General features: G+C 37.2%; 3 protein-coding genes across 4 annotated transcripts in view; 1 reads left to right on the top strand and 2 right to left on the bottom strand.

Moving 5' to 3' along the window:
• Positions 1 to 1960: 1960 nt before the first annotated feature.
• Positions 1961 to 13876, top strand: LOC138056657 (NCK-interacting protein with SH3 domain-like). 2 transcript variants are annotated; one of them, XM_068902517.1, is made up of 13 exons: positions 1961 to 2238; positions 2384 to 2502; positions 3842 to 4056; positions 5452 to 5575; positions 6598 to 6721; positions 8028 to 8201; positions 8388 to 8474; positions 10184 to 10322; positions 11182 to 11262; positions 11390 to 11521; positions 12416 to 12508; positions 12627 to 12799; positions 13590 to 13876. In XM_068902517.1, the coding sequence occupies exons 1-13, from the start codon at positions 2062 to 2064 to the stop codon at positions 13776 to 13778; spliced, it is 1827 nt and encodes a 608-aa protein (XP_068758618.1). In that variant the 5' UTR covers positions 1961 to 2061; the 3' UTR covers positions 13779 to 13876. The 2 variants fall into 2 exon arrangements, with proteins under 2 accessions (XP_068758618.1, XP_068758619.1); XM_068902518.1 differs by lacking the exon at positions 12627 to 12799.
• A 1538-nt stretch (positions 13877 to 15414) lies between these two features.
• On the bottom strand, positions 15415 to 16985 carry LOC138056662 (dolichol-phosphate mannosyltransferase subunit 3-like). The gene is made up of 4 exons (XM_068902523.1): positions 16818 to 16985; positions 16694 to 16723; positions 16458 to 16535; positions 15415 to 16233 (listed from the first exon to the last, which is right to left on the bottom strand). The coding sequence occupies exons 1-4, from the start codon at positions 16935 to 16937 to the stop codon at positions 16180 to 16182; spliced, it is 282 nt and encodes a 93-aa protein (XP_068758624.1). The 5' UTR covers positions 16938 to 16985; the 3' UTR covers positions 15415 to 16179.
• A 3128-nt stretch (positions 16986 to 20113) lies between these two features.
• Positions 20114 to 21347, bottom strand: part of LOC138056658 (cytoplasmic tRNA 2-thiolation protein 2-A-like) — a 1570-nt gene continuing 336 nt past the window's right edge. The window contains exon 1 of the mRNA XM_068902519.1: positions 20114 to 21347. This exon is cut by the window's right edge and continues 336 nt beyond it. Within this exon, the coding sequence (XP_068758620.1) occupies positions 20301 to 21347 (1047 nt within the window). The 3' untranslated portion in view covers positions 20114 to 20300.

The following is a 21347-nucleotide window of genomic DNA, read 5'->3' as shown; positions in this document are numbered from 1 at the left end:
TTGTTTACTGGTTCGCGAGTACCCTGGACCCTGAAGAAAGGGAAAAAAAATGAAATTATGTTCTTGGTATCCTGACCAATGTTTTTTTTTTCCTGGAAGCTTGTGGACACACGTACCATGTAAATTTGATTGATCGAATTACCAAAAAAGGCAAGTTATTTTTAGGACTCTTCTTAGATTGTTGTTTGCATTACCAAACTTTCGATTTCCAACAAGAAAACGCTTCGTTAGAACTCCATACAAAACCACGTGTATTTTCCTTCACGTGTATTTTTGAGATTTATATCGAAAATGTAACCTGGTGTCAATTTTTTTTTTGATCAACAAGAAGAAAATTATGAAGAAAGGAAAGGAAATTGGAATTATAATCTTGTTATCCTAAAGCATGATTTTCCTGGAACTCCAACCTCTTATAAGCCCGGTGGTTTCTTGGGGTCTCATCGCCACAATTAGTATTATTGTTATTGTGACCTTCCTTATTGTGGACACCGTGTAAATTACCCAAAATAAGGCAATTTATTTTTGGGTTGTTTACGTTTTTACCTAACACGAAGGAGGTAACTTTGGATTTTCAATTAGAAAACGCTTCAGGAGAACCCAAAACCCCAAAGGTAGTCAAAACGTTCACAAATTGTGATTCATTTCTTCCCTTTCATGTTCGACACGTGCATTTTGGCGATTTTGATCGAATCCCGAGCCTGCATTTTAAGCTGTTCAGAAGTAACGCTAGGCACGCCTTGCGGACCTATCCTGCCACCCACGGATTGTCATCGAGAACCCGAACCGGAAAGCCGGTAAGCACAAGGTAAGCCACAGGCTCCCCAAGCTGAAAATAGGTGGTGTATGCGACAGTTTGTGTATATAGAGAATTGTATGGGAAAATCACCGATCGTAAAAAAAATTGTGTAAATAACTATCTCATTTGAAATAAAGTTTTCCTACCTCAAATGTGTGACCAACTTGTCTCTTTTGCCGGGTCTTGAGCCATTCTGAAGCCGTTTAGTGAAGTGATCCGGAAGGCCGTTACTGAAATAATAGGAAGGCCGGTAACTCCATCCATCGCCGGCCAGACCTCACTCCACAAATCGTTTACTCCTCAACAGGAAAAGTCCCGAATCGCAATAAAAACAACAGTTCCATAAGGCCCAATAAATTTCACTCCAAATACGTGTGTTTCGGCGGCCGAAAGACTCGTGACGAACGAAAACTTTGCCTTAAAATTCACCTCTTCGGCTTTCCTCAGAGGCTTGTGACCGGGCAGTCAACAACGGAAACTCGCAAGATGGTTTCAGCCTCAACTCTGATTGGTTCATTTGAATTTGAACGCGCGCTGGCAACACGACCGTTGTTGACTTGTGACCGGGCAGTCAACAACGGTCGTGTTGCCAGCGCGCGGTCAAATTCAAATGGACCAATCAGAGTTGAGGGTGAAACCACCTTGCGAGTTTCCGTTGTTGACTGCCCGGTCACAAGCCTCTGAGGAAAGCCGAAGAGGTGAATTTTAAGGCAAAGTTTTCGTTCGTCACGAGTCTTTCGGCCGCCGAAACACACGCATTTGGAGTGAAATTTATTGGGCTTTATGGAACTGTTGTTTTTATTGCGATTCGGGAATTTTCCTGTTGAGGAGAAAACGATTTGTGGAGTGAGGTGTGGCCGGCGATGGATGGAGTTACCCGCCTTCCTATTATTTCAGTAACGGCCTTCCGGATCACTTCAGTAAACGGCGTCAGAATGGCTCAAAACTCGGCAAAAGAGACAAGTTGGTCACACATTTGAGGTAGGAAAACTTTATTTCAAATGAGATAGTTATTTACACAATTTTTTTTACGATAGGTGATTTTCCCATACAATTCTCTATATACACAAACTGTCGCATACACCACCTATTTTCAGCTTGAGGAGCCTGTGGGTAAGCACAAAAATTACTTTCTCTGACCCAGTTCACTCCACATTAAACACACACTATGACTTGTGGGTAGCCTGGAATCTTGTTATTATGGCGTCAGCCTTGTGAGAAGAATATTTTCTATTTTTTTCAGTTTTGCGTTTTAAAAATATGACATGTATAGATCATTATATGATTACTATGGGAGGGACAAGGGGGTTTTGCAAGTGCGTGCTGGAGAACTCTTTTCTCTTATCAAGTACCATGACTCCAACTGGTGGAAAGTGCGGTCTCAAAATGGTTCAGTTGGTCTTGTTCCTGCGTGTTATATGGAGGCTGTTGATCAACAAACGGTATTTATAAAGGAAACGTCATGATTTGTTTCTATTTTTGAAACAGACCCTCGTTGTTTAAGCTAACTGTTTCATTGTGTACCACAAGCATGCTTTTACAAGTAAGTAGACCTAGGACTTCGTTTCACTCCCATTTGTTCTGTAGGCTGATCCATACGAGATACAAGCACTTCTTGATTCGATAGATACATCTATAGAAGTAATCCATGATCAAGCTGCTAGTTGTGGAGGTGTCTATTCTCATGCTCAAAGAATTAATTTAAGGTATTATTTTTATTAATTTAATTAATGTGGTCAAACGCCAAGTGCCAGGGAACGGGATCTGCAATTTTGCAAGTAATTAAGTCGATGCACACTGAACATTTTTTATTGCTTAACCCATTTCCCCATAAAGCAACCCCACTGTCATGTAAAAATAGTAGGCCATTTCCTAGTTGCTGTTTGTCTCGGGTTTCAAAGTGAGTCTTGGCGCTCAACTATTGGAAGGGAAGTGAGTTTGATTTGCATAAGAATACGCAACTCATTTACATTTGAATGGTTGTGCACCAGGACTTGCTTTGAAACTGAGGCATGCAACAACTCGGAAATGGGCTTTGTTTGGTGTCAGATTAAGGATGGTGCCTACTGATTCAAAGTATTTTTGCGTGGTTTACTGAATACGCGGGAAAACAGATCTTTAACAAGTGTTCTTGAAATCCAAAAAGAAAATTGATAATTAATCAACAATATTAATTTGTAAAAAGCTCTAAAATACAAAGGAATGTATGGCATTCTTTTCGAAATTGAAGCTTAATTTAATTATTACTGAAAAATGCATGGTTTTACCCCCAGTTTTCTTTTGGTTTCCAAGAGCACTTGCTAAGTTCTGCTTTCTCCGCATAGTTTTGAGCCCCGCAAAAATATCCCTGTATAAGCACCACCAATAGGAAATCTGAGTATCTCGAGATGCGCAAAATGAATGCACAATAACAATAATAGGCAACATCCTTGAAAGTCTCTCTCAGGAGGGAAATGGTTAATAGACTATTTTAAAGTTGTGTGCTTAGTTACCTGGCCTTTGAATGAAAGTGAGGCTGGAGTTGACCTTGCTTTGATAGAAACCTCACTGCTTTTCTTATGTTAATGATGTTGTTCTGATGCTAATAAGCAGGAATTACATGAGAAAAGCTGTTAGGGTTAGAAACCCTGGCCCAAAATGTAGAAATTTATTTTGTACACAACACACCCAATAAATTAACAGTAGAGTTTAGGGCATTGACCGAAACATTACATTTTGTGTTACAAATTTAGTCATAATTTGGCATGTTTAGTGCCACTCATTTTTGTGGCCACTTGCAATAATTATTGTTCTCTTTTCAGGATAACTTTTTCAACTTTTTTTTCTATTCAGGACAATCTTTATCAAATATTTATCCTTTGGTGGGTTTTGGTTGTCAGTGCTATTTTCTGCTTTAACAATGCAGCTATATTTTAAGAAATTGTGATTAGTGTTTTATGGAAGTTGGATGCTATAACCACCATCATTTTATTTTAAAAAATCCATGTAAGATATTACAAATAAGAAATTTCACAACACAGTCTAATGCATCTTTCCTTGTTCTAGAACATTATTAGAACGTCGAACCCATCTCCTGTCTTCTAAGGCCACCACCACAAGTGCAGTAGGATCTGATTTCGATTATGGGAGTCTGCAAACCACATCATTTCATGAGGAGCCACCAGCACAACCCAGACGCCCAGCACCTCCTTTACCACCTCAAAGAAGCAAGAAGGAGGGTAAAAAGAGACGAGCAGCACCTGCTGTTCCTGCTGTGACTGGTAAAACAGTTTTCTTGCATAGTAAGCGTTTAAAATGCTACTGGTAGTCATGTGGTACATCCTCGGATTTTGTTCTTTCTAATTTTTAACTCCAAGACTGTGCTCTAATGGCACCTAACCCGGGTTGCTCGAAGCATGGTTAGTGCTAACCAGCGTTAAATACTACGGAAAGCTATAGGTTTTCACACCTCTTAACCAACGGTTAGCACTAACCAGGCTTCGAGCAACTGGCTCCTGGTCGCCTGAGGTGACTAACATTTGTCTTCAGGTGATTGAGCAAAATTCCCCGGGCACCTGGCCAGGGCCTCCAGCTTATTGTATTTTGAGCAAATAAGCAGGCTAAAGAGTTTAATATGCTGGTGGTTACAGTTTATGAAAGCTCTCAGAAAATGTGTTTTTTTTAACAAAGCAATCGGTTCAAAGGCCAAACATGATTTCACATGTAACATGTACATAGGGGTTTTGTGAGGCAATAATGAGGGGAGTAAGGGCAGTCTTGGAGCAGGGACGAAAAACTGTCTTACGGTACATAATTTTTGCTTGCTCGATTTAGATACACCTTTCTTGAGTGCCAAACTACTAGACCATACTATTATTACACAGCTGCCAAAAATATGCAAAATCAATGAATATTATTAAGAGACTATTCATTATTTCAGGGAAACCAAGTTTTCAAAATGTATGGTGGGGTCATACATTGTGTTCTGGTGTTTCTTGTCGCTGTTTTGGTGTTTTATGGTTTAGTAATGACCCTTGAGAAGAAGAGTTTCACATTTTCACCTGTCATAATTCATTTTCGGAGTGCAGTGGCTCATAGCCACTTTGATTTAAAATCTTATTCAATTTGCTATCAAGAGATGAAGTGGAAAGGAAAGGAAAGGAAATGTTTTTAAGTGTCAAGTCTTCTAGTGCATAAGCACTTATTGGGGACACTGCAAAATGAAATCAACAAATGAAGGCAAATCAAATCAAATGTTGGTTTTTGTGGAGAGAGGGGAAAACCGAAGTACCCAGAGAAAAACCTATTAACCAATAAACTCTACCCACATTTCACGCCGAGTCTGGGAATTGAACCTGGGCCACATTGGTGGGAGGTGAGTGCTCTTACCACTACGCCAGCCCTGTACCCAAAAACTATTACCCCTGTGGGGTTACATGTTAAATGAAGGGCACATCTTTTTTTAAGGATTCAAAAATACTGTGGGACTCAAAGTCATTACCAAGTAGACTAAAATTATCAGGCATGTTATTAAGGCTCGTGCAAAAAAAATTGATCTAAAAAGATTATTGTGCATTTGATTTATTTCATGGTCATGTAATTTTCACCTGGGAGAAAGGTTAACCCTAACTCTACAGTCGGCATTTTGTCTACTGTGATTTTCTTAACTTTTTTAGGTGCAGTTTCTGAAGAAAATCAGCCTTCCCCATCAGTACCTGCCATCCCTCAGAGAACTAATCTTCAACCTGTTAAAGTACGAACTGGACTTGCTGTAGAATTGTTGGAATTATTACGAATCAAGTAAGGGAATGATGTGCAAATTATTGATATTTTCCTTGTTTCTGTTTTATTCAATCTTCATGTTAATTTCACCAGGGGAAAAAGGATACAGTCAGCATTTTGTCTACTGCTATTTTCTCAACAGATGTTTTTTTTTTGTTAGGTTTTCAAAAAGTTCGCTTGTGAAAATGAATTCCAAATTGAACTCAAAACCACATGATTACCTAGTGGGTAATTGTGAAGAAGAGCTCCCCAAAAATCCTGTCGGCCGACAGTTGACCGACAGCTTACCGACAGTCTACCGACAGCTAACCAACAGGTTACCGATCAGTTAAGAAAAAAGAAAAATTGTGGAAAAAACGAGCAGTTAATGTGACATTCCGTAATGGTGATGTATGACTCGACAGACTTCACCTACTTACCAATCAACTGTTATCAGTTGTTATCAGATGAGTATAGCATATATCACTTGCGTAATTTACAACACACCAGACAATCTAAGAATCGCATTGGAAGATAATTTAATCGAAAACTCTGCTAAAAACTCTGAAAACCATAAGCTATGTATCAATACATAGTTAGTAGAGGAGACAGTCGAGGAGACAAACCAATGCAACGCAGCCTCTTATGGTATGTCATGTATGTATGAATGATGTTTACAATGTGGGCAAGTATCGCTAGCCAAGTATTGCTTACGATCATTTTAGTTTGTCCCGCCGACAGGTTACCGACACGTTATCGACAGGTTGCCAACAGGTCACCGACTGTCGGCCGACTGTTGGCCGACAGTCAGCCAACACTTTGGCCTCAAACATAACACAAACTGTCGGCCGACAGTTGGGCAACAGTCGGCCGACTGTTGGCCGACAGTCGGCCGACTGTTGCCCAACTGTCGGCCAACAGTCTCCCAACAGTCGGCCGACAGTTGGGCAACAGTCGGCCGACTGTCGGCCGACTGTTGACCGACAGTCGGCTGACAGGTTTTTTGGGGAGCTCTTCTTCACAATTACTAACCCTACAAACAAGAAGGTGTTTTTTTACAGTACAGGTTTAAGTTATGACAAGTCCTGTATCGCAGTGGATACATTGTTGTCTCACATACAAGATTCCATCCCAAGCATATCAGATGTTATGGCACAGATATTAAAGGATCTTGCTCATCAAAAGGTCGGTGGTAATTAAAACATGCCATTACTAAAAATAAGAATAATGTTGACTTGAGAGTAATCTCAGTCATATTTCTTTAATCTCGTAAAACTGGTGTAACAGCAAAATTAAGGCATTATCTATCAATTCAGCAGCTAGAACAAGTTTATTTCAACTTGATTTATCCCTACTTTTCCTTTAGCTTATTGGTTTGGGGCAGTGCCTATAAGACACATGAATGAAAAACAAAATCACATTGTATACTAAGATAATTTAACATTTTTTGCTAGAACATGACAAGAACACATAATGCCCAACCTTTGATAAATCTGTTAGGCCTTCTCATGGTGGATACCGTTTATTGTCTTCAAGTTTTGAGATTTATTCATTTATGGCATAAAGGCCTCCTTCACAGTTAGGGTTAGGGTTTGTGTCAAAATGCTAGTAAAATTCATGGTTACAACACAAGATACTGAGCTGAATGAAACCTTCATAATAATCCAAAGTACGGATTAATATAGGCGGGGACACACTAGGTGATAGTCACCGCGACAATTCTTCACTCAGTATTGGAGTGCATTCATCTGTGACTAAGATGCAACAAAGTGCAGTTATTTTCGCAATAAAGTGAAGGGGCAGGAGCTTCTGCAGCAGACTCAGTCGTTCTGAGAACTTTTGAGGCCTCAAAACTGAAAGGCAATATTAAATAACAAAAAACTCAATCTCAAATAACTCAAATATGATAATATGATATATAGTTTGACCCTATACAAAAAATAGAGGCGAGACCTTCAGATCAGCAAAATATTAAAATCAAGTCGGAGGGACTGGATAAGAGTGTGTTGCCATGGGAACCAATTTCTTTACAGCCGTAGATGTGTTGCCTGTAGAACTATTAGCCAACTGAGTTCTATTCTATTTATATACCTGGTGTTATATTGAGTTGAGTGATTGACATCATCAGCTGTCTCATTTGCATATTTTACACATTTTTCAAACATAAATATCTCTGGAACCAATGCTGATATTTCCAAACGGTAAGGGGCATTTTTAGCCTTTCCTGGAATTTTATGTGATAAAGCTAAAAATTCAAGTGATAAAAATTTGATCATAGTAGCACTTTAAGTTCATGGAAAGCTAGAGAAGGTCATAGAAAAAGAAAATAATTTATGGAAAGTCATGGAATTTGAAGAGCTTCAAAGAGTACGAACCCTTAGCAATGTTATTTAATATTGCTTCTGTTTCAGGTTTTAAATCATGATTGAAAATCTAACTAATATAAGAATAATTACATTATGTTAAGCAAGGGTTATTTAACCATATTCAGGAATTTCGCAGTGAAGATGAAGATGCTTTGCTTCAATCTCATGATGGTCAGCAGCTCATCAGAATTCTTGATGAGTTAACAGGGCACAAAGAAGATTCACAGCAAAGGACCTGGGCTGTACATGAAGACAAGGAAATTATTCACAAGCTTCTCAAAGACTTGCTTACTATCTTGGTCAGTTGAAATTCTCTACAAGGCAGATTTACATTTTAGACTTTTGAACTTAAATATTATAATGTCCCACTCCATATTAACTTACCTAGAACAAAATGAAATATTCCACTAATTAATCAATACATTATTAATTTTATTGCCCCTCTTCTGTAAACGAGAATAATTATTTGTTTGCTAATATTTTAGCTGGATGCAGACCCTGAAATCTGTCGTGCTGTTCTGAGAATGGATGACTTTGAATACATTAATATGCTTGTAATTTACTTTCAAATGGTAAGCATTCTACTTGCTAGGGGTCTGTCGTGATATCCTTTTTTGGTCTCAAATAACAAATCAAATAGTGAAAAATAAAGACGATTGACAGTGGCTGTTTTCGTGGGGGACTAACAAACGGTGTTGTTGTGTGACCTTATCTGGATGAGTGCATCTTTCACTTCCTTAAATTAATTGTAATCTTCGTAACAAGCAGTCTAGCTAAAGTCCCCCACAAAGTATTGTAACTTAGTCCTGAAAAGCCCCAAGGGGAGAGACTAATAGCTTCACTTCACTTCACTTCACTTCAAAAAAGGCAAAGCTGAGCTTTTAAGTTGGCAATTTTACATTTGAGTAGCTTTTTCAAAACGTAACAATAATTTATTGGCACACACTTGGTTTTTTTTTTTTTGTATTTAAATATAAGCTTGAGCATAGAAGTAAACTTTTGCCTCAGATATTTTTTTTACAATGATGTATATCATTACTAGGGATATAATTGCTGCTAAGTATGGCGGGTTCAGTTGTCAAAGGGTTAATGGGACTAACCCATTGACTCATGGGGGTTCCCCATTGACGAGTAAAATCGTCTGGCGTTAGACAGAGTAATATGCTAAGTATGACCGGTTCAAAGTGTTAATCACTCACTGTCTAATTACTCTGTCTAACGCCAGACGATTTTGCTCGTCAGTGGGGAACCTGTGGGAGTCAATGGGTTAAGGGTTTGATCAAACTGACATTTTTTTTTTCTTCATCTGGATGAAAGAACTTTAATTTATTAACCTAAACCCTCTTAAATGTATTATAAATGACATGTTTCAGCATATAAGTCTGCCATCTCCAGTGTGAGAAGATTTAATACTGTGGTGTAAATATTAATAGGGATGGATTTGCAATGATAATGACAGGAATAATAATTATTATTATTATTAATTATAAAGAAAATTTGTAATAGTTATGAATATACTAAACAGAAAGTCTTACCATAAAAACACAAAAGTGTTTTGGTTAGTGTTCTCCCATGACAATAAATTAGCCAATATCATAAATACCACAATACTCTTTGTTTGTCCCTCCAAAATTTTGCATAAGCGTTGTTTCCAGTTTCTCTTGGGATCATTACAGGTTCCAAGAGAAAATAAAAACAATGCTTATGCAAAAGAGTCCTATGGTATTTTTGATATTGGCTCATTGATAAATTATTGGTCATGCCTCTTTGCAATTGTTCCTGTTGTGTTGCACAGACATAAAGCAACACTTGATGCACAAGTCATTAATGTAAGACTGTTAAACTTATTCATTTTCTTTATGCTAGTCATTGTTGTTGTAAATCCTTTTTAATTTGAATTAACACACACAATCTTTTATTGGCACTAAGGATGGCAGATGTACATATCTTTTGAATCATGCCTGTTAAACTTAACGAGTGTCATCGTTTTGTTAAATCTGACTTTTTCAGTAGCACACAGCAGTTAAATAAAAATTGTTTTATTAAACCACTACAGGAGGAGAGGCGAACATTACATTTTCTTTATGCTAGTCATTGTTGTTGTAAATCCTTTTTAATTTGAATTAACACACACAATCTTTTATTGGCACTAAGGATGGCAGATGTACATATCTTTTGAATCATGCCTGTTAAACTTAACGAGTGTCATCGTTTTGTTAAATCTGACTTTTTCAGTAGCACACAGCAGTTAAATAAAAATTGTTTTATTAAACCACTACAGGAGGAGAGGCGAACATTACGTCAACCACTAGTTGAAATTTTTGGATGCATCTGTGGATTGCAGAAGGAGATGTTGTCACAGCTGTTGTGCTCTGTCTTGCCTACAGAACTAGCCATAGACATTATGAACAGGAAAGATGGTAAGTCTTGTGACATCTTAACTTGTTGGTAGAATTGAAAAACCAGGCTATTTTCAACAGGTGTTGCAGAGTTGCTTGCTTAACATTAGAAACTTGTTTTGCTGAAGAAGAGGAGAGTGATATAGTGTTAAGCTGAGGACTGAATATTATTTATTGTATTTATATTTACATCAATTATTTATTTTACAATGACTGCAAAATTCTTGCATGCTCATTGGCTAATTTTTATTGTCAATAAGCGGACAGACACATAAATTTATAATTTATGCATTTCAAAGAGTTTAATTTATGCAAAGTTTTGTGAAACGTTGATCTGTCACTTTATAACCAATAGAAAGTCTCTGTTTTTTCCATTAGCCAATAAGAGAGCGAGGCAAGTTATGAATTTGGTCGGATCAGATGGAATAAAAATTGAAGTTTCTGGCATTTTTGTCTCGTGTTCTTCTTGTGTTTTGACTTAATTTTGACCCCTCTGCTATTGCCTCGTGGATCTACAGCTACTTCAACAATGTTACATGACAAAATTCATGATCGATAACAGGACAGATGCATGTCACTTATGATTGGTGGGGTTAATTTTGACAATGCTCGAGAGACAAATCCAGATGGATGGTCAGAGTGGGATTCGCACCCAGAGCATTTGCTTGTAATTATTATTATTGTTATTATTATTATTATTATTATTATTATTATTATTATTATTATTATTATTATTATTTAGCTTTCTGAAAGCAAGAGAAACAGGTATTCTTCAGGTCATTATAACCAAAATGTCTAAATCATATCCTGCAACTTATTAACCAGCTCAAAAAGTGCTTTATATGTTGGTGAGTAATGGTAGGCAATGTGTTTATCACAGATACTGTAATGCAGTGCCACTGTGCCCTGTTGTTGACTATGATCTTTTCTACTGGAGAAGTTGTTCCATTTACAGTTTACGGTAAGTAAAGAATTAAAATGTTAAGGGTCAGTTTAGCATATTGTTTGACTTAAGGTGACGATTTAGCTGTTTTATTGCTCATTGTTAAAAGGTCTCTTATTAACTCAAGGATTGACTTTGTGAACAGACCAGATAAATCAGTCATTTGTGGATTTTGTCATTGGGGCAATAGAAAATGCATCGGATGATGACAAAACAGATGAACAGCTGGTTGACACATTTGTTCCTCTTGTTCTCTCATTCAACCAGCACTTTATAGGTATGGATATCTCCTGTTTGTAAATATTAAAAGTCTCTAGATCTGTACTGGCAAAATAGCCCATTCATTTTTTAAATGCACAACTCAATTTCTCTGTAAGGGAAAAGGGGGTTTCTTAGATAATACTGAGCTAATAAGCAAGGATGATGACTATGGCTGCAAGAATGCAACCAAACATTAGGTTGATGTTCAAACACAATGGCTCCGAACATGCATTTCACCTTTCAATACGTTTCATAGCAGTTGTCACCCTGGGGGGGGGGGGGGGGGGGGTATTGCCATATATGGGCTATATAGTTATGTGCCGCTGTGAAGGGTACTCTAGCATAGGGTATATAAATCAGAGCGTTTGGGTCTAGAAGAGGGTATCATTTTTCACGAAACTGACCAGTTGGTTGAAGATTTTATCTACCACCATAAAACGCTACTGGATATTATTAACGGTCAAAAATCGGGATTCAGACGGAAATCGGTGGTATTAATACTGGTTAAATTAAACAATTTATTGTCTTGATAATGCGTACGTACGTGCGTGCTTGGCATTGCTGGACAAGTATAAATAAATCCTTTTCTAAGAAAGAAGTGATTGTGGTATAAGGTTTTGTTTTGGCTTTGCTTTAGACTGTACTAGTGACCTCAGTTTCTGGAAAACAGCTACCGTACTCTAGGATAGGAGTGATTTGGGGAGTTTACTCTAGTATAGGGTAGCAAAATCCAGCTGAAACTTGCTCTGGTATAGGCTAAGGGTTCCAGGGTCCCATCGGCACATCCCCACCCAGAAATTCCTAAAGTACCCCCCTAACCCTAACCCTAACCCAATTGAATTTTCAATTTTCTCTTTAAACATCCACATTGTTGATGCTGAGTTTGTTTCTGAACTATTTCTGTTGGCAGATGCTAAGAGTAATATTGTGATGAAAGTGCTGGCCGCTCGCAGGGTTTGCAAAGTCCTCAGCGAGAAGGTCATGTTTCTTCTTAATAGAGAAGGTTGGTAAACATGTATTACTTCAGTGATTTCCAGGTAAGGTCAAATACAGCAGAAAAGTTTTATCTACTTGATTTCTTAACTACTTTTGTTTTTCTTGTCTTTATTTTACTTTGACAGAGGATCCTACCACAATGTTTCAGTACACCAAATCATGCCCTGACTCTGTAGTGAAGTTCCTTACAGACATCTTTTCTTCTCAGACCACATCTGATTTTTTCTACACCTCCGACATGCGCATACTGATAGAGATTGTATTGCGGCAATTAACAGATCTATCTCCTGGGGCGGAGGTGAATAATAACCCTTGCTACTGATTTTTCTGACCATTTAAAAAAAAATTCAGTTTCCATGTGGTCATGTTTTTCGATATTACAAAATAATACAAAGTGGACACAATATTGATTTTAACCCATTGACTCCTGGGAGTGAAACTTACCTAACAGATTTTTCTCTTTCTAATGCCAGATGATGTTACTCATCAACTGGGAGGGGGGGATGTCCTCTGGCATTTGAAGGGTCAGTGGGTTAATATACCTGGATAATCTGAACCAGTTAGTTCCCCTCACATATCCACACTTAGATGAAAACTAATATTGTGATAAAACATTGAATTCTGCCTATATTTTCAGATTTCATCAGTGTTTAAATTATCCAAACTATTTATCTTATTCTAACAAGGGTTAGGGTGCCAAACTCAAACTTCAAAGAACACGTAGACTTTTAGATGAAAACAACGGTATTCTACATCCTTAATCATGCAAATTTGCAATTTCTCATTAACCATACATTCATGAGAAAATGAGGATCAGAGAAACAGTCCAGACACATCAGGAAGACTTGAGAAATCAAGGTTTGAGTGTAAAAGGGTATAGATATTTTCTACAAGCCTTGAAGTGAGCCTTTGGAATTACCAAACTGGTGAAATAAATATGTGATTTAGGATGCTGTTAATATTTTATTTCGAAATTACAGAATGCCCATTCTGTGATTTGGTCAAAAAAAAGCACTTAGAATCTTGTAACACTTGAACTGTGTTGGTGTCTTTTAGCTTTACCCTAATTTCGTTTTCTTTGTCCACAGTTGAGAACTGAGTTCATATCACTACTTCACCAAATCTTCCTGAATTCTGATTACAGTGAGCACAAACATCAAGCCAATGAACTGTTTGTTTGTCTTGAAAGAATCAGCAAAGAGGAAGACAAGGAGAGTGAACAAGATAAACTAATTGCACAGGAAATACTGAAGACTTGTATTAAATGTTTTAATTAATTATTATTGTGAATCGAAGAGGAATAATTTCTTTATTATGAATTTCTCAAAGGTTAAATTTCTTACAAATAAAATTCTTAAAATTTATTCTAGAAAAATGTCCTCCTTTGGTGTGGAATAGGTGGAGCTTTGAGTTGTTGTGAACAAGATTATTATTACTGCTATTATTGTTTGAGGCATGTGAGCTAATGTGTCTTTAAGGACGGTGCCTACTATTGCTATTGCGCACATGTTCTGCGCATCTTGAGATACTTGGGTTTCCTATCAGCGATGCTTACTCATACAGTGATATTTTTTCTTGGTTTAAAACTATAAGGAGAAAGTAGATCTTGGTAAGTACTCTTGGTATCCAAAAAGAAAACATGGGGTAAGGGACTGGTCAAAAAGTATGGGGGGGGGGGGGGGGGGGGCGGGAGCAATTCGAAATGTGGCAGATAAAAAACACATGACCCACCCCTTTACTTTTGGCACAAAACTATTTGACCCACCCCTAAATGAAGGCTGAAACTTACATGACCCACCCCCTGATAAAAGATTTTTTTGTTATATACCGGTAATCAGTTATACCACATTTGTATATAAAGTTGTGGTGGTGCTGATTTACTGTTAGGTTTGTTTCTTAACCAGATACAAAAGCATGTAAAACTAACGAGAATATTATTTAACTCTTTCAGCTTTTGTAAGCCATGTTTAATTAGTGACTTGTTATTATTTAAAATTTCTTATCCTGGTGCCATCAAATCATGTGTTGCGAAGTTTGCTTAATGGCACATTGCTGTCACTGTCACTCGAACTGTTTATAGAGGCAAGTTTTGCAAGAGGGATATCGGCTTCATCTGAGCTATCACTCTCAACTTCCAGGAAAACACAGTCTTTGCTTGTTTCTGAGTCATTTCTTGTTTCTGAGTCATTGCTTGTAGCTGAGTCCTTGCTTGGTGCTGAGCTGGTGACACTTGATTTGCAAAAAACCAAAAGGACTTTGTGATACACCATATGAGAAATGTATAATATAAAAGAGTTTGTGGTGATAATCCAAGAATTGTTTTAGTACTTTGTAATTGTAGTCTTGCTGAAGGAACAACACTGTAGTGAAAAGCACATTCATTTTTTACAATATAATTTTTGTATTTGTTAACAAAAAGAGACAAAAGAGAGATTTCTTTTTTTATGATTTTAATTTCATTTTAACAGTTGTATTTTACGAACAAAGATAAAATTATATGTCGTTAAAGCTGCCATGCTTTAAATTTATTGTTAGCTATTTCAACAATGTTATTTATTTAACAATGTGCCTATATTCCTGTTTAAAATAGGATGACCCACCCCCAATGGGTCGCTGACAATCGAACGACCCACCTCTTGCTAAGGGCTCAAAAACTGATGACCCACCCCCACCCCCCCCCCAAAAAAAAAACTTTTTGACCAGTCCCTAACCATGCATTTTCGCAAGATAATTAAGCTTCAATTTGAGAAAGAACACCATACATTGCTTTCTATTTTAAAGCTTTTTACAAATATTATTCATCAATAATTATTATCTGTGAAAAATGTGTGGTTACCCCCAATTTTCTTTTTGGATTTCAGTAACACTTGTTAAGATGTACATTTCATGCATAATAACTAAAGAACAAACATCTGTGGTCAAAATAGTCTCATTTAGTTACAAAGCAAGAAAAGAACATTAACCAAAATGGATGGTTCACTTTTTGGTAAAATTACAAAAAAATGAATATTGACAATTCACTGTCAAGACATAAAGTAAATAATAATCTTTTGTCTTCCAGACTTTATTTGCATCAGTATGGGAGATAAGTTGACCAAAAAAAGGGATTTGGGAGAAACCTTTGCATTATGTGGCTTGGTAGCACCATCGGTACAACATTGCATTGGGGATAGATACGGATTTGAACTACACTGAAGATGCCATAAAAATTTTAGGCTCCTTTTCGATCAATGCAGACAGAACAATCATTTCATCATTTTTCAACACCAGTACTGATGATTAACATGGTTAATTGCTGAAAGGAATCACCTTTCCAGTTTAAATCTGCAATCCATTCCCCTGTTCCTTTAAAACCTATTCCCTTGTGATCAAAAGTATCAGCCAAAGTTTTTGTGATCATATAGACCTTATTCATAAATGGCGGCCAATTTATAATTCTTTTGTCGAAGTGCAAATTAGCCTACCAAGCCTCGATACCATACAGTGAATTGAAAAGAATTCTTTCTCTAAAATGAGGCTTGGTAGGCTTATAAATGTGACCGCCATTTATGAATAAGGTCTACAACGGATCAGCTTGTTCTTTAGTTGAACTGTGTGATCGACTTTGCCACCATTCTCTTAGAGAATTACAAGTGTAACAATTAATCCCTTCTATATTATCTCTGGAAGTGAGCAGGATTAGTCAAATTTAAATCCTTTTCTTGTCAAGTCCTGTCTTGCATCTTTTATCTCCTGCAAAAATTGCTCAAGTATTAGACAAAATATATTTGTTTCTATGATATAGCACTGTTATAAACAGACGTCACAAGCAGTAAACCAGTTGGTCATGTTTCTTTCCCATTCACTTCGGTGTCCTACCGGTGTTGAATGTTGCATAGTTACACCACGATACTGTGAAAAATTCAAGCAGCTGATCGAGCTCGAGTGTACAGCAAAAACTGAAAGTAAGTTTTTACCTGTTTCAACGATTCCGAAGCTTCAAAGCAGTCATTAAAAGTTGCCACACGGTATCCTACCGTTGCTAACGAGTAACACTGCAAATGGAAAAAAAACATTCAAATGATAGCTGGACAGACGTGACGGTAACAACTATTCTTTATTGTGACTTTTTAAGACGCGAGCCTGCTGCAAAGAAATTTTTCCAGCTGTTGAGAAGATAACAGTATGCATCGTATTACTGAACTTTACTCACCCCAAAGACGATCAATGCATAAACTGGCATCTGTAAGAAAGAAGATTGTGTTAAATTTGCGTTCTTCAAAAATGCCTATCGAGAGCTTCTGTGACAGCTTTCTCAAAAATTTTACTAATCTTACCGGCCATATAACCTCTTTTGCTCTGCAAGGAAGTTTCACAGGAAGGAAATCTGCTATTAGTGTAATCCAAAGCGAGAACGCGAGCCCAGCGAATGTGACCCACTCAACAAGCTTCGTCATATTGTTTTTAGTCGTGGTCGTCGCGGTTTTAGTGCGATTAATTCAACTAAAATTTGTTGGTCAGCAGCTTTCAAATTAAAGTAGGTAGGTAGTTGATGTATGGGGATATGGATTGTACCGGGACATAATGAGTAGAGGTGGTGACTTGCTTCAGTGATGACGCTATGGTGACATCATATTTGTAAGACCCATACAAATCAAATACATAGCTATTACACCAGATGAACAGTTGGTAACTATTTTATTAATTATCATTCTAGAACAAACCAACTTAGACACTCGTTTTCAAGGATTGGATCAAAAATCTGGAAAAATATCCCAGAAAATCTCAAAAATCTTCCAAAACGCAGTTTTAAGAACCAGACCAGATAACTAGAACCCAATATTCAAAATCCTTCAAGGTCGGTACATTTCGCTGACCCCCAGTCCATGGACTAGTACCCAAATGGACTACCCAAAAAAAGGATACAACATATTGCGAATGAGTACTGTTGATCCATGTGTAAGCAGCATCTCATCCCATTTTAAACAGCATTGTTCAACAGTATTTAAGTCTAAGCACCCATTTTAAAAAGGTTAGGGTTAGGGTCATGGCTGATTGCTTCATGTAAGCTAACCTTTTAAAAATGGGTGCTTAGACTTAAATATTGTTGAACAGTGCTGTTTTAAATGGGTGTTGAGGATTAAGTAAGCACTATTTGAGATGCTGCTTACACATAGATCAACAGTACTCATTCGAAATAGTATTTTAAGGGTAGTCCGTTTGGGTAGTCCATGGACTGGTGGTCAGCAAAGTGTACCAACCCTGATTCAAGATCAGGAGAGTTATCTTCATGTGATTTCATGTGATTGAACTAATTGATGCGATATTCACAGTGAAGGGAAATAAGGTGTAATTGTGTATCATGATCCAGTGTCAAACCTAAATTTTGTTATCTGAAGTTGCTATCGTCTGTCGCTTTTAACGTAATGTGGTTTGTTTTTTAGTGTTGTTATCCAGCGTCCCCACATTACACGCCTAGATTAGCTGGGCTATTCGCATGTATTGCATGTGATATCTAAACCCATTTGTGGATTTATAAACTATATAACAATAAAAACAAAATACAACAGCTGTCCAATTGTAAAAAAATGGTTTGTGTGCTATATGTGAGCTAGCATGAAGATCATCTTAATCAGTCCCACAATTACAATGAAAATCCTATCAATACTACCTTGTGTATGAAGTAAAAAATATCTGATGCTTATTTAAAAGACCTTTCAATGTGAACAGGAGCTCATTGGTTGCTCATGGGCTCCTGATGTAAAGAAGAGAATTTTTTTCTTTTGAAATATCATCTTAAATTCATGTTTTGAAACTGCTGATGCAATCAGTGGATCCCAAAAAGGACAAAGTCATAATAACAAGTATATACATAGCAATATTAGAGTGGCACTCCAACTTGGCATCTGTAAATGGCATCATGTGTGACAAAATGCCATTTGATTTGCTGTTGCTGTGGCAACATTTTTGCTTCCGAATCAAGTTTGCCTGGGTGTGACTAACCTCCAATCAGCCATTATTTTCTTTAGAGCGGGTGCAAAACCCTCTCTATTAAAAGAAAAGAAGACCTGATCACAGGTAAGGGTCTGACCTCATAAAACCAATTCATTTCCCAAGGAGTTCCCTGGAGTAACAAGGGTAACATTTGGAATTCAAGTGGGAAATTACCTCATCTCAAAAAAAAAAAAAAAAAAACGAAAAAGCTGGAATGTTTTATTTTGGAAAGAAAAGGGCTGGACCCTAATGTACCAGGCCATGATTACATTTTAACATACTATCTGACGTCTTTCTCAAAGGTCACTTTCCATTAGTATAAATACACAGGTGATTATACAAAATCGCGCATCAGGCTTGACTTTGTCCCGGTGAAATTATTCACTGATAATCACTGAGCCTGAGGCGAATAATTGTTAATTATTTTCAGAAATATTCCTGATTTTTAATTTTTTATTCATATTACAGTCGCTTCCCGATAACTCGAACCTCATGCTAACTCAAACCAAAATCGATTTCCCCTGAATTCCTGTCATCCATTTACTGCAATTTTACCCTCGGTAACTCAAACACCCAATGACTTAAGCCTCTTGCTAACTGCAAGCAATTTTCGTTTCCCTTCAGGTCATTCTCTCTATATTTTTACCCTTGATAAGTCTGTCAGTATGACAAATCAGTTTACTGCAGTCCAAAACATATAATTTACTTTGAAGCAGCCCTGTAGTCTTTGTCGTTTTTTTGCACTACACAAAACGTGTCAGTCCAGTTCAGGTTTTGTTGGTTTAGGGTACATTTAACCTTCATTAAAGGGCTGCTGCTTAACTCATTGCTCCCAATAACTGGAACCTTTCTCAATAATTATTGAGTTAGAGTTATTGGGAGTAACGAGTTAAGCAGCAACTCTTTATGAAGGTTAAAGGTACCCTAGGGAAATTATTTCCCTTGAAGGTTTGAGTTATCCAGAGTCAACTGTAATGATATTTAAAGTGGTTCTATGATCAAAAAATCAAATCTTTTTTTCCTTTGGATTTCAAAACTATGTTAACTAAACATTAAGTGACCGAAGTTTTAAGCCTTAATTTAAAAAGTACACTTATTTATTTTAACTGTAATTTTCCTATTCAATGGTCCGCCATTACCAACTTTAAAATCTTGAGAGAGCTGGATTGAGGAGAAAATGACGTTCAAGACTCGCTAATTTAAGAATGCACTTGGGTTTGTATGCGACTGAATTAATATGCAGCACAGGAGTCTCGGCTTTCAGATTTTTAAACTCGTGTTTTGCATACATAATACCGGTAATCTGCGTTTACACCCTGAAATTTTAAGCTATTGAGTTAATGACATCACGTTTCCCTAGATCCAATCCTCTGAAGTCCAGTCAGTTTGTTTTGAATGTGAGTAATGGTGGACAATGAAATCCAAAACTTACAATCAAAGTAAACAGCCTTTGAATGAAAATCAAAGCTCTAAGTTTTGCCAGGCAGGTTATAAGCAAACACACTTTTAAAATCTGGATGAAAAAGGAAGTGATTCTTTCATCATAGTACCACTTAAAGGAACCACCAATGACATTATCACTTTCCTTATTTTGTATAACATATAAGTTACAATGTAAATAACTTCCATGCTCTCAAGATTTTCAATGCAGAATGTGTTGCACTTAAGTCAGATTTATTTTAGTGGTTTTAATTTATGTAATGCATCATTAACAAAAGCATCACTAAGCAAAGCAAACAAATGTATGAGAGGAGTTGCAAGGTACTATTCTAAGATATGTTTGCAAACTGGAAAGAGAAAATTAATAATAGCAATCAAAATGTCATTCAGTCTTCCATTAAGAAATCTTTAATCTTTTCTTTCATTTGTGCTCTGTGATGAGTTTTCTTGGCTACTTCCACAACATAAGCTGGCAGGTGACTAAGGTTCAGCCTTGTATCTTTAAATGTCAGTTGACAACCAAAACAAAGTGCTTGGATAAACGCTTCTTTGCTTAGCTGTTGACCTGACGAGCTTGAACATCTGCCATTACAATCACTGCAACAATCACTGGTAGATGAAGAGGGTCTAGTGCTGTCATAAAGGTCAACACTGTGCAATCTCTTACTAAGGATTGAAGGAACTCCGCAAAAAGCACAGACTGGATGATCATCAGAAAACTCTTTGCCTGACAATTTGTCACCAGTCCTGAAAATTGTACTAACAGTGAATGGAAATTCCAACTGCAAACTACTCACAAACTCTTCTGTTAAATGATCAATGCTAGCATGAGAATGGGTCATTGATCCAAGTTTTGTAATTGACACAGTTTCAACTCTGTTGAAATAGTTATACAATGCTATCTCCTTGATCATAAACTCTCGCATGGGTCTTATGAATATGATGTCACCATGGCGCTCATCACTAAAACCAGTGTCGTAAGGCAAGTCACCACCTCGCCCTTGAGAAATATCTGATAACAAGCGGATTGATATGCGAGTTGCACTATCACCTAGCATCACTTTGGAATAACCTTCTTTTCTGGCTGTGTCAAGCAACACCCTAGTTCTCAGCGTCTTTACCAAATCTTCTTTAGCTGTCAGGGATAACGTTGCCTCAAGAAGACATTTCAGTTTTTCTGCATTGTCTTTACCAGTCTCCAGTTTCTCCAAATTCCTGCAACAAGTTGTACCATCTTGTGTGAATTTTTCCCAGTCAAAAGCATCTTCTAAACATAACTGATGATATGGAAAACCTATCTTGGAAGTTATTTCTGTAATCTGTTCCACACTCCTTAACCTTTCTTCTTTATCGCAATTCAAGATTTCTCCTTCGTCAATGAAAACGACTCCGGGTTCAAAACGGAGCTTTTTGGGAACTCTTGAACTGACACC

Source organism: Montipora capricornis, chromosome 7, assembly GCF_036669925.1.
Source record: "Montipora capricornis isolate CH-2021 chromosome 7, ASM3666992v2, whole genome shotgun sequence".
NCBI classification, from domain to species: Eukaryota; Metazoa; Cnidaria; class Anthozoa; order Scleractinia; family Acroporidae; genus Montipora; species Montipora capricornis.
Note: the sequence above shows the minus strand (reverse complement) of the source record. Positions and strands in the feature narration are given on the sequence as shown.

Excerpts from the sequence above, each read along its gene's own strand:
- LOC138056657 (XM_068902517.1), top strand. The coding sequence starts at position 2,062 with ATGTATAGATCATTATATGATTACTATGGGAGGGACAAGGGGGTTTTG. Across the intron at positions 2,239-2,383 it reads AGGCTGTTGATCAACAAACG|GCTGATCCATACGAGATACA; the intron begins GTATTTATAAAG and ends TTTGTTCTGTAG. Across the intron at positions 4,057-5,451 it reads TGCTGTTCCTGCTGTGACTG|GTGCAGTTTCTGAAGAAAAT; the intron begins GTAAAACAGTTT and ends TAACTTTTTTAG.
- LOC138056662 (XM_068902523.1), bottom strand. The coding sequence starts at position 16,937 with ATGACGAAGCTTGTTGAGTGGGTCACATTCGCTGGGCTCGCGTTCTCG. Across the intron at positions 16,536-16,693 it reads ATGCATTGATCGTCTTTGGG|TGTTACTCGTTAGCAACGGT; the intron begins GTGAGTAAAGTT and ends TTCCATTTGCAG. Across the intron at positions 16,234-16,457 it reads CTTCGGAATCGTTGAAACAG|GAGATAAAAGATGCAAGACA; the intron begins GTAAAAACTTAC and ends CAATTTTTGCAG.